General features: G+C 36.6%; 1 protein-coding gene across 1 annotated transcript in view; it reads left to right on the top strand.

Moving 5' to 3' along the window:
• The window catches only part of NAALADL2 (N-acetylated alpha-linked acidic dipeptidase like 2), a 291771-nt gene that overhangs the window by 76362 nt on the left and 201921 nt on the right, over positions 1 to 13488 (top strand). The window contains exon 2 of the mRNA XM_010716883.3: positions 9320 to 9815. Coding sequence (XP_010715185.1) covers positions 9320 to 9815 — 496 coding nt within the window. The remainder of the gene's footprint in view (positions 1 to 9319; positions 9816 to 13488) is intronic.

The raw sequence follows: 13488 nt of genomic DNA, 5'->3' as shown, positions 1-13488 counted from the left end.
AGGCTTTTGTTTCTGTTTCTATGCCTGTCTTTTTTTTTTTTCCCATGTTTATTTTTAAGGCAGGAATGTCTGTGTGAATTTTAATGGCTGGTTATATTACAGGTTTGAGGATTTTTATTTTTGCGTAGTGGTGTTATTTTTAATAAGAAACAGATGTATCAGCAATAGAGGAGAAGCTAGAAATTTCATAACCCGTGTTCCTGTTGAACCCTTTAGCACTGGTTGAACACTCGATCAGCTCAGTTTTAGAACTGGTGACTCCATCTGCTCATGGCCATGGTCACACTGGGTAGGATGTTGGAGCACGAGGGACCTAGAGGTCCCCACCATCCAGTGTTTCTATCACTCTATTTCTGTATAACTATCCAGCATTAAGAGAATTAGTGTAAATGATGTATCATCCCACCTTTTTGAGAAGCTGTAATGTATTCTGCTGTGAAATGTTCTGTTTTTCAGCTGATTGCAGAGAAGATAAGAATTAGTCTTCTCTCGCTGCTGTTGTTTGGGGTATTTTTGGACGTTGCTACTTACAATCCAAGAGAGGAAGTAAGTGTAAATATTAGAAGATATGTAAAGTATGTTCAGTGACTGGTTAGCCACTGCTGTTCTTCTGTGGCTATTTAAGGATTCCACTGTCAGCAAATTGTCGTATTTTTTTTTTTAAAGAGAGATGTTGTATGAGAACATGTACCTAAGCTCAGGTATCCAGCCTCTTACAAGACCATCAGCACACATTTAACCGATGGTATAAAGCTGAGTTAGTGCAAACCATTGGTCCTCCTGTTCCTGTACCATTCTTGCAATTTAGGTGGCAAGTGCTGTAATATGTCTTAGTATCTGGGCTATTATACAGCTTACAGCTTGCTTTAACTCAGTGTAATAAGCTCTGTGTTTCACAAATGTTTCTTTTCCCCTTGTTTTTGTTCTTTGCTTATCTTCAATTCTTAAGGTCTTTACTTCAAAAAATACAACAGTGTAAGCTATTTAAGTTCTAATAGCTGTGCACAAAGGTCTAAAAGATCAAGAAGGTTTTTCAAAAACTTTTCCTCTAAAGGAGCTGACTTGTTTATTTTATGTTGTGAAGTATTCATTATGTTCTTCTCTAAGGCTGCTTTGTTTGTGGGAAAGTATTACATTTACTTTTTAAGAAATTATTACTTTAATTTCATTAGTACAGACTAATGGTGTTAATAAGAACTGCTCAGAGTTCAGCCTAATAGCAGTGTATGATAAATTTTGAATATATAAAAGTTTATCTGCCAACTTGTGTCAAAAGTGACTATAAAAGGCTGAAATGAGCAAATGAGAATTGAGGTCTTCTTTAGGATAATAGACTTGTCTAGTTTATTCAGCGTGATATATCTTCATCTCAGCAAGGCTGAGGAATGTGCGTAATTGATGTCTGAGAGTCTATCACATAGAGGCTAAAGATGAAACAACAAACCACGTATCCTGGAAGCAGCAGTGCCTCTTCTCCCTGGGCTGTGGACATTATGAGGTGGAGTTTGGCAGAAAAGTCCATCAGATCTGGCTGCTTTTTGGGATATAGTTCTGGAAGGGATAGCACCAAAGTGTAAATCTCTCCCATGGAAGTATTTCTCTATGGAATTTTACATGCAGATTTACTTAAACGTCTTGAACACATTTGCAAAGTGAGTGGTCCTCAAGTAAATGAATGAATCAGTTTTCAATGTGAGATGCTGACCTTGCTGCTGCCTAGCGTGGAAGGCTGGATCAGGAGCATGGCAGGACTGTGTAACAGATAAAGAGGCAGAGAGAAGAGGTGCTTCCTTTGATTCTTTGTTCCATGAATCCATTAAGGATTCCTCAGTTGACCTGAACTAACACACCTCGGTTTTTGCTTTAAAGAAAAAGCATGAACTCATTTCAGCGTGTAGACATCAGCGTGCTCAGGATGCTGAATGTCACACCACATTGACTGTGTGTGAAATAATGTGATAAATTCACAGGAATTGTACGCCATGCAAAATTACACCTCTGGGCAGACTCAAATGACCAAACTTTGACATTTCTCAAACTTGACAGCTTATTTCAGTGGAGATTTAGGAAAAAAAACCACCATGCAAAACAAAACAGAAAGGTCAAAGGCCACCAAACGTATTACCACTGCACTCTTTGCCTATGGCTGTAGTGATGCTAAATCTTCTAGTATTACATCACATGGCAAATTAACGTTTCCTTGTTGAGACCCTGCGAATAAGAGTAATGGCTCCAAGGTTTCATGTATGGCCTCAATATGTAGAGATCTCCGGGTACTGTCACACACCAGGCTGAGAAAGTAGCTATGGTGGTTGTCCTCTAGCCTTGCCATGGTGGATAGCTAGTGATAGCATTATTGCCTTTTCTTGGAGTTCTGGAGTGTCGGCGTGCCTCAGTGTGTGTGCGGGGGGATGGGGAATTTAAACTGGCTTTTAAAAACATGTTTCAATCTTGATTTGCAGTAGCAGTTGCCGTGGCAACCTTACTCTGTGTAGTTGAGTTTTAACATTTGAGAGTTCACCCAGAAAATAAATTTGGTGTGATTGGGAAGTAAACTTGCTTATTTTCTGAATTCTGTGGATACAGATTCAGAAAACCAGATGATGATGATGCTGCCTTGTTGTGTTTTCTGCTATAAACCATGCATGGAAGCATTAAGACTGTCATCTATCAAAATATAGTAAAATTCCAATAAAGCTAAATTGTAAATGTTGCCATCCTGAGCTCCATAATACATTATCTTTAAGGGCTCTGTGTCATTGTTGAAATTGATAAAGCTCAATAAAAACCCACTGAGCAAGAAATGAAATTATTCTTTTATAAAATACACTCTGAGACAAGGTTGTTTGTTTGTTTTGTAAGTACTGACCTGCTTTTCTATCGTAAGTTAGAAGATGAGAGCATAGTGACAATGGAACCATATTGTGTTCATCAACATTCTAAATACTTCATTTAAAATCTGGTTTTATAAAAAAAATTACTCTGAACTTGAGACACTGGGGCTTCGTATGTCATTTATCTCTCTGATTTCAATGCGAAATCTTGCTGATACAGTGATTAATCACTAATAGAATTTACTTACTAATTTGTCTACTAATTAACTTATATTTACTTCCTACTGGAAAAGCACAGAACCTAGATGAATCCATGGTTTATCTCCTGTAACCATAAAAGTCTGTGAAGTTAATCCTAAATTCTGAGAACTGGTCTAGATGACCTGGTTTTGTGTATCACCAGGAGCAGAAGGGAGCTGGTAGGTGAATTGTTCTGCTCTTCTTCCTACTGCTATTAGCTCTGGTTTCTTCAGCAGAAGCAGATCTTGGAAAGGTACTGGTGGTGGTGGTGGTGGTGGTGGTTTGGGTTTTTCTTAAGGTCTTTTTTATTTTATTTTATTTTATTTTTTAAGCAATGGAATAAGCCTCATTATTTTTTTTATATTAGTTTGTACATTTTAAACTGTAGTGGACTCCTGCTAGCCAAGCTGATTTAGAGTATAAGAGCTTTCCGATGTATATTTTTTTCTGATTTTAGTAGTTAAAATTATTTTCATTCTTTTAAGAGTAATTCAGTTGTGATTGACTGTAATTAAAAAGCAAAAAGCAATTGGGAAAAAAATATATATAACAAAGTGAAATGTGTCCAAACAAATGACTGGGGGGAAAAAAATATATTGTACAGCACAGAATGAGTCATACAAAATTAACTTTCTTAAAAGCTTCTAGGGCCTGTTATTGCAGCTACTGCTGTCAGCATTTTCAACTTAAACAATATTTACCGTAGTTTTATTTCTCATAAAATTCAACTGTAAGCCTAAATGCAAATGCCTCAATAACAGTTTTGGTTTTTCTTGGTAAAGCTCTGTGGTTTTGGTTCATTTTTCTTTTAGAGGCAATTACAACATCTAGGAGAACATGGTAAAAAATGTTTTCTTGATGAAACCTTGACTATGGAAAAAAAAAGAAATGTGCAAGAAGATTGAATGTATTAGTTTGTTGTATAGGCACTTGGTCTGAGGGAGAATGGGAAAAGGGAAAGATGAAGGTTCACAGAATACTTTGGAGGAGATTGATTCTTATGCAGAGGAGGTTGCTGCTAACCTCCAGATCACACAGAGTGCCTGGAAAACTGAGCTGTAACCACCAGAACCAGAGGAAAGACCTACTTTGGGAATGGAAGCCAAGTGAAGGCTGAGTAGTGTTATATGAACAGACAACTTTAATGCAATGGTTAATCGTGCTCTACTCGTTTTTCTCACATTTGATCTGCCTGTTGTTTCTTACTTGACAGTATTGCTCAGTTTTCTCTTTGACTGTTCTCATCTTGAGCCAGCTATTGAAGGAAGCAGGAACAGCACATCGATTTTGCCATTGGTTTTTTATATGGTTTTTGCAACAAAAAACTTTCTCTGCTGTAACTAAATTGGTTGCCAAGCCCATATCCCAAACACAAGGAAAGGAAAAATCATTATTGTAGAAAATTACAGAAGAGATGATGGAAAAATAATATTTTTTGAATTAGCGTAATGTTGCTGTCGACAAGGGCATCATAATCTCCTCTGCAAACAATCTTTTTTTCAGATCTGAAGAAATGTGTATAGGCCTGAAATTTGGCATCGTCTCAACAAAATACTGAATAGCTGTCAAATACGTTTGAAAGACATGTATGTGTGGTGGGTGTTGATTTCTGGAACGAGTGCAGCTATTTGCCCTTCCATCAGGTGACATACTTGTTTTGTATTCCCTGCATAGAGAATAGAGAGAGAAGAATCAAAAGGAGAACCATTAGAAAACAGCCCCAGATTTTTGTTTTTCTGACTGTACAAAGAAGATGTAATACCTTTAGTACATTTGCTAGGTATAAGTTGCTTTTTCAGAACAAAACAGCAAATGGACCAATGAGGCGTTCGCTCTGGGCAGCGTGTTAATGCTTGCCACTCTTCCTGCTGTGAACATGCCTGAATCCTCTGCTTGTAAACTGGATTTAACAACTACAGCACTAGTCACAAAGATAAGGGAATTTACTGCAATATATTCATATTTCTCTTTGTTGGTTTCATGTTGTATTCATGTTAGTTGACCTTTCTGTAGGGGAGGTATTACAGAGAGCCAATGTGAGATAGATGCAACACCTTTCATGTAGTCCTCATTAGATAGCCTTCAAAGGCTTCATTGATGAGGGATTAAAGTAGGAAAAACATCATAAGAGGTTTCTAGTAGTTTCATAACAAGATGTACCTACCAGACAGAAGGTAAGTGCATTATTTTAACATCAAAGAATAGGTAGTTTTGAAATGGACTTTCTAAGGAAATAATGATCTGTTAAGGTTAACTCACTTAATTTCTTGTGTATGTTCAACTGAAAGGATATTTAGCATTGATTTGATACTTAACTATAAATATTCTCCACGCAAATAAGTGCAAGTATAGAAAGGGACATGAGTTTAATTGCTCATCAGTTTGCTATGTCCAGTATTCCACAATTTATGATCCGCTTTGTTGTCTCTCTAAAAGAGCTTTCAAGGTTATTTGAGCACGTTCAAATTTCTGGCATTTTACAATTGCGCTTTTATCTTTATAATAAAATATGTATTTAGCGGCAATTAACTGTCGAAACAGCTTGCTAGCAGATGGGTTGGGTTTTCTGTCTCCTGAAGTTTTCAGAAGTATGTATCGTTTTATGGTCTTTGTTATTGAGAAGGCTGAGCTAGAGTATCACAGTGGCTTTTCTTGACTTAACAGTTTATCCTTCTTTCTATTGCCTATTTTTATATTGTTGTTCTCTTTGTAACGTTTTCTTTATCCTTCTAATTCTTACCTAGAATTATATTTAACACATAATCTTCAAGTCATGGTGCCCTTTAACCAGCCAAGTAGGACTGCTAATATAAAAAATACATATTTATATCATTCAGAACCAGGCAATAGCTTTCTAAAATCATTTTAAATGCAGTATGGGATCTGATTTCAGATGCTTCTTGCTAAGTTTTTTGTGTCTTTAAATTCAAATAATGAACTTGGATATATTACTATAAAAATGAAGACCGTAACTGGGGCTGTTCTTGCTTTCTTTGTATTCTTCAACTATACCACATGCATTGCTAAGCAGATCCCACCGAAGTCTGTCTCAAGTACGATGCTGAAATGTATTATGATTTTTTTTTTTTTTAATTTCAGTTCATTTAGCTTTCTTTTTCTGAAGTGTGGTGACTGATCTTGGTACTTTGTATGCAAGCTGAGTTCCTAAAATATTATGCTGTGGAGTGCAGTTACTACTCACTGCATTAATAACCATTTAAAGAAATTCTGTATGAATTTTTATTATGTATTTATATGTAGAAATTTAAATAACTTTTATTAATACACTTCATTGAACAATAGCACATGTTTTTAAAATGTCATAAATGCAGAGAAAACTTTAAGTGTTACTGATATACAATGGATGCAATTTATAAATCCAGCAAGATCATTAGCCATGCAACTACGTCTTAAAACTGCCTTTAATTCTTATTCTGTGGGTAATACTGCCATAACCTGTTAGGAGTTATTTGACTAAAGCCTTGTATTAAATGACTCCATTAATTCTGGAGTCAAAATTATATCGAAGAGATTTGCTTCACTTTTGAAGGGCAAAACACTCATCTTTTAATTATTTTCTGGTAGAAAGCAGTATGAAATGGTGCTGGAAAGATGAACCTGTTGGGCAGTTGTTATTACCTAATAGTGTCTTGTGTCACTGATGGTTTGCAAATTATTCCCTTCACCAACAAAACAGGAGGAGACAAAGCAAAAGGAAAGATAAATAGCTTGAAGATTGGTTGGTTCTGCTTTCCAAAGATATTTATTAGCACTTGATGGCTGTGAGGTGCCTGGTAAAATGAGCACAGTGCATCAGTGGACCAGTTCTGAAGCTGACATTATTCAGCATCTTTCCCAAAAACTGGATGAGGAGACAGCACACGCTCTCAGGAGATATTGAAGTGAAGTCCAACTGGGGAAGAGTAGGTTGACGTGGTACACTGTAGACCAGCACTCTGGGATAAGCGTTAAGGGGGTGCCAAATGGAGCAGAGCTGTGATTGAGACAGGCAGTCCCCTGTCTACGGCTTAGCATATCTAGGGATGTTACTGCTCTCCTGTACTGCAAGGTCACAACTGAGTTCTTGTGTCCAGCTTTGGATTTTTCTGTTAAGAAGGATGCTGAGAAATTGGAGAGACTGCAGGCAAATGGTTCCTGATTTAGGGCTTGTTTCTTCTGCTGATGAAGGAAATGTGACAGCAAACTCTTTGGTAGTGGCAGGTGGTAAAAGTAAGGGCAAGATGTGGCACATGAAGTTCAGGCTGATGTTAGGAAAATTTTCAGAAGAGAAGTCCCTCAGCTTAACAGAAAGGTGCTGGCCTCTCTGTCCTGAGAAGTTTTGAAGGTTCAGAAGGACAACACCGTAATGTGCCTGGCAGTGATCCTGCTTTGAATAAAATACTGGACTACATAATCTCCAAAGGTCCCTTGAAACGAATATTTTTATGAATATATGATTATTCACTTGGAAAAATTATAATGTATTATTTTATAGGACTTTAGCTACAAAATTTTTTCCATTTTGTTCTCTGATCTGCAAAGCAATGAAGCATATGCATAATTTTAAGCATGCATCATGGCAAGATGCACAAAGGTACCTCAGAATGGCAGCACTTAAGTGATTGCTAAATTGACCAGAATCTGTGAAGCTCTGAACTATCTACATATTTTCAGGGAAGATATTTTTGCTAACCATTTTTGATCCTGAAGGACACTAGCATGATTTTAAAAGATTCCCTGTGGGCTTTCCAGCAACATTTGGATGTCTGAAAAGCATGCATGTCCATTGATTCAAATGTGCTTAAAATTATGCAATGTGCTTTAACTTAATTCAGCTCACTTTATACTCTTGCTTCCACTGTGAATAGAAGTAGTATTTGGACTGCAGGTGGAGAATTGATATGCAAAGTGTGTATAGTAGGTAAACCTGAAACACGCACCTCAGGTATGTGCTGTCTTTGCTGTTACTGGACTGCTCTGACAAGCATAGACAAGGGATATTTATAGGCCTGAACAAGGAAATAGTCTGTAAATTGGTGGAGAGTGAGACAGACTTTTGGTGGACAATAGGCTGTTCATGATGTCAATGATTTCTAATGTTTGTTCTCTTCAAAAGAGCTTCAAACAAGCTTAATTCCTCTGTGCTTGTAGACTGGGTTCGTCTGTTATGTGGCCCCAGTAACGTTATCTGGAGGTACTTCCTAGAAAGTGCCTTAAAATGTCAAAATGGAAGGATAATGTACTGTAGGGTTTGGTTTGATATCTATCGCTGCAAGAAGCTTAATATCTTTATCATTTTATTCTAGTTGATGAGTCTGAAGTTAGAAAAGCCCTTGATTACAGATACTTATGTGATGGAATAGCTATTGTCAAAGTATGGAGGAAAATGGCACCCCACTGATGCAGTCTGTTAAAAATGGTTTGTTGGAAATTGACTTTGGATGTTTGTACTGGAGGTCAGTTCCCATTGGAGGGCTTGTACTTTCTTTGAAGTATCTAGAAGTATGCCACGCTATTAAAGGACTGATTTTGTTGTTGTAAATATGTATCTGGCAGTGATTTTTATTCATTGAATTGGGAAAAATAAGTGGAGCAAAACAGCTGGGACAATTTCTAAGTAAATTCATCAGTCATTCAGGAACTATGCATTTAAAATACCTATAAATAATAGAATCTTACATCTAAAAAGAAGTCTTTTATTGATGTATAAGTAGAATGTTACTCTGAAATTTCTTTTTTAACTTCTCATTTCCTCATGTTTAGAGTCAGACCAGGCAAGCGTTATTTTTATTTTTCCAACTTTATTTTAGCAGCATTATTTTGTACAGTGTGTGCAATAAAATTGATGTGCACAGTTAAGCTTTAAAATGACTTTCAGATAATAAATAATTGTTTTGGAAATTCTGTACCTTCACTCAAATTTTTATTACTATCTTGAGACTGACAAAAATAATGGACTAACTTTGGTGTTTTGCCATTGGTACTCATCAATTCCCTTTACTCATATCCTTCAATATATTGTATTCCTTTAAATATCTTATTTCCTCTTCGATGTTTATTGTGGGACTACTGATCCTACAACGAATAATGGGAAGGTGGAAATAGAGTGAAACTGAGTTTCTGCTTTTTAATACGTATTTTCAATTCTCCCAGGTTTGCGAAGGAGGCATAAATAAATTGTTTACATAGACGTGAGAAAACAAACACTCAAGTTTGTTTTTTGTTTTTAAAATTTGTTTTCACAGTTAAAAAGATGGCCTATCACAAAGTGAATGCGGACCAGAGAACCCAGGGCCAGTACCTTGACAGTGATGACCTCCAGGCCACAGCGCTAGAACTGGAATGGGACATGGAAAAAGAGCTGGAGGAGCCTGGCTTTGACCATTTCCGACTGGATGGTGCAGTCCAGCATCATCTGGGAAACTCACAGAGCCCTGATCTCGATCTTGAGCCCATCCAGCCATCAGCATCTCCTAAGGGAAGATTCCAGAGACTTCAGGAAGACCCTGAGTACATCTCGCACTATTCAAGACAGTCACCAAAGAGCCACCGCTGCAGTTTTTTTCAGATACTGAAAGTATTTTGTGCTGCTTTGATTTTATTTATTTTTGGAATTGTGATAGGATATTATGCGGGCAAGAAATGCCCTTCTCCTCCAGCATCTCCAGAACCAAATAGCACTCATAACTACCATGAAATCCTCAAGGAAATCAAAGCTGAAAATATTCAGCAAATATACAGGTATGTGTTTTAATATCTATATTTTTTTTACTTAAAGCCATCAAATGTGAATATTAAGAATTCCTGTTAATTTTTAAATTTTATTTATTTTTACTTGCAAACCTGGGATTTCCCTTCGTGAATGATACTTATAATAATGTGGACTTGTCTTAGTTGTTGTCTTACGGAAATATATTTATTTTAAGAGGATCAGTAACTTGTTTGTTCAGTATATTAATGTTACCTTTCATGTATGTTAATTGAAAAAACACGAACTATTCAGATTGAACGTAGGAGAAAGTACCAGTTTTCTAGATGCAGTCAGTCATCAGATAACATTGTTGAAGAGCCATGTGTTAGGTTGTGGTCTGTAATAATTGGATCTCCGTGAAATCCCCGTCTGGTCTGTGGCAAATAGATGAATCTTTGCTCTCTCTTTTCAGCCTGTGACTGCGATGTCAACCTTAAGTTTGTGTGCTTTTGGAGGGGAAAACTGATATCCAAACTATGAGAGATTGTTTTAAGAACATAATCAGGAGGGTAACTCCTTCTCCCAAAATGTTTTTAAAGTTTACTGAATTGAAAAAACAGTGTTTTAATACATAGTACCAATTAGCTTGGGCATGGATATGAAGTTGCCTACTGAAACCCCTGACTGGGTTTTATTTTTATTTTATCATTTCTTTTTCCATACAGAAACTTTCCGCTGATTTGGAAGTTTATAAAGCGCTTTTGTATGAGAGTACAATCACTTTTCTCGTGCAGTGAATGTGGAAGAAACTAGGTTTTCCTGCCAATTTTTTCAAGTTGTTTCTCCATGAAGGAGGAATTGGACTTATTTCTGGCTTCTGGAAGTGACCCAGAGCAGTGAAAGTTCTTTTTTCATGGCAAAGGAAATGCATTGCGCGTTTTTTTGATCACTGGTAGTTCAGAAGTGGCAGAATTTATACACACAGGATTAAGAAGGATTGTTGTAGAGGAAATCCAAAGAGTTTGTGTGGGTATTTCTGAAGTAAATTGAAAGTAATTATTGAAATATTCCAATATAATTTGTCTTTTTTTTCATGTGGTACACTTGAATCTAAAGTCCTCGAAGTGGTTAGTAGCATGCTTTGAACCAGTATTACTACTAAATACAAGTTTAAAATGTGTATGTATATGCATTATAAAGAACTTCATGCCAGTTTTCATGTGCTGTTCTGGCTTGACTTTATGGATCCAATTATGAAAATAATGGGAAACACTATAGGTGATGAATAATGGTGGTGCTGTATGCTAAGGATTTAACTTCTATGTCTGCTCACAAAGGGAAGTAGACTGAGGTCTGTCATTGGGCTTAATCATGAGCAAAGTATTTTAATAAGCTAGATTCTACTGATATGATATTGCAAAAATTGCAGAGAACTCTGTCAGTCTCAGGATGATATTCCAATACATTGATTTGGAATTAGGAATTGCTTGTCATTTTACTATTTTGAAGAGTAGTTTAAGAACATTCTGTTGTTTCATCACCTTTCAAATTATTTTGGCTAACTATTGAGATGTTAATTTGAGTCTGGCCTTTGGATAAAATCAATTACAGAAATACTTTGCACTTAACAGAACTTACCGTGTTGCTATACTTTAATTAACGTAATACTTAGAACTTGGTGATTTTTTTTTCCCTACATAAGAGCAATATTTCTACAAATGTCATCAAGCACTGGTTTTCAGTTCTGTATAAAAATATACAATCAGAGCTTTTAGTTTAGTATATTACCCACAAGATTTTTCTTTATCCAACATTTTGATCTGAGAAAGTTTTTATTGCATGTTCTGTTAAGCTATTTTCCTCAACATCTGTTTGTCAAGAGTCAAAGCTATTGCAATGAAACCTGAGTATATGGAGTCCCACAAATATAGAACACACAGCATATGTTTCTTGGGGAAAGAAAAAAAAACCTGACAAAATCAATATGTGTTATTGTAAGTCTTCTTTCAATGTAATATACTTTGAATTACTAGGGATAAGTGGCAGCTGCTTAGCTTGCAATTTCTAAATGTTACTGAGAATGACATTAATTTAATTTTTGTAGCTTACTACTTAGATCTGACTCAATAAATGTAAGAAATTTTGCTAACAATTTTGATAGGAGACTTAAAGGGAAAACGTGTTAAAGACACAATTGTGCCAGTCATTTTACCCCGGTAGACATCAGCTTAATATACTTGGAGGTCTGGAGTGGGAACTTTCTGCTGGGATGACATCTGCTGCAACTAGAAGTTGTTCTGTGTATTGGGGCCCTCTGAGCTTAAATGAAGTTGCTGAGATGCGCCAGGGGACTTCAGTTGATTTATTTATTTTTATTGGGATTTGGACTGGATTCTGCACAAGTTAAATGGAAGGATCACGTCATATGACAGCAGTTTGTCTTCAGAGTTTGCTGAAATAGGAGAGAGGCATGCCTTCTCAGCTTCTTTTTTGACTCAGACAGTGCTCATTTGCTGCTGTCTTCAAGAAAAGTAAGAGAAACAAAAATAATGAGTCTACTATATTTATTTTATAGGAAGTTGTGGTCTTTGATTTGATTTCTTTAAATTGACTTTTTAAGTGGATTCATATTGAATGTTAAGTGTAAAGAAAGATGGACTGTTGTGGTGTTGTTCGTGATAATTCTAGCTATACCTTACTTATCTGATTAGTTAATTCTCTCAAACATTATTTTAAAAATCCTGAAAGCCTTATAGTGCCTTATTGTGCCATTCCTTTCAACAATGAGAGTTCTCAGTTTCTAGCAGATTCACAGCCTTACGACTGTGAAAGATGAATACATGTTTCTGTGATTAAGAACACGGACCTACAGACCAAAGACCTTTTCGCTTTGCTCTTCATCCAGTCCGTAGGGCTGTTCTTACATTTCAGTTTTGCTTTTCATTCTATATATCCTCACTCAAATCTTTCTTCACTGAGATTTCTTCCCCCTCGAGCAATAGGGAGGTTTAAATCCCTTCGTAATGCATCTAGTTGTAACTAACTGTCCTTTGGAGGCATATCTTTTCCTCCTTCCAGCTGGTAATATCACCTGCAGAATCTCACAAATCCATCTCTGGCAAGAATTGATTTGTCACCAGTGCCTGGTTCTATCCTCGACTTCAGCTTAGTACTTCAAAGGGCTGTAGGAAAGTAGGTAGAAGCAGCTCACCTTACATGGTCATTGCCAAAGAAACAAAAGTTGCTTTGCAGTGAGGAAAGGGCTTTATATCTTTGTCTGAAAGTGAGAAAGGAAACTTCCTTCAGACCCGAGTTTCTCCTGTCCCTCAGCAGTTATATTCAGTGTTGTTAAATCTTTGGAGCTTCAAACATTTGTATCTAGTAAAACTTGCAAAATACTTGGCAAGCAAACAGAGCCCAGAATGTCTTGGAAAAGATGAACTGTGGAAATTTGGAATGAATTAAATTTCCAAGTTGCTTATAGGAAAAACTGAATAATTTGTCCCATAAATGAGAAATCTCAGCCGGAATAGATCATCACCTTCTAATGGGAAGAGTACAAGGGGAGAAAGGAGAAACAACTGATTTTGTTGTGCTCCTGGTGGCTTCTCCCCGGAGAGACCCATTCTGTCCCCACTGCCATTAATAGCTACTGTTCATTAAAGCTACATGCTGACATATTCATGGGTGAATAGCTGGCCTAGACCATTTCTTGCTTTACCT

This window comes from Meleagris gallopavo, chromosome 11 (assembly GCF_000146605.3).
Source record: "Meleagris gallopavo isolate NT-WF06-2002-E0010 breed Aviagen turkey brand Nicholas breeding stock chromosome 11, Turkey_5.1, whole genome shotgun sequence".
NCBI lineage: Eukaryota > Metazoa > Chordata > Aves > Galliformes > Phasianidae > Meleagris > Meleagris gallopavo.
Note: the sequence above shows the minus strand (reverse complement) of the source record. Positions and strands in the feature narration are given on the sequence as shown.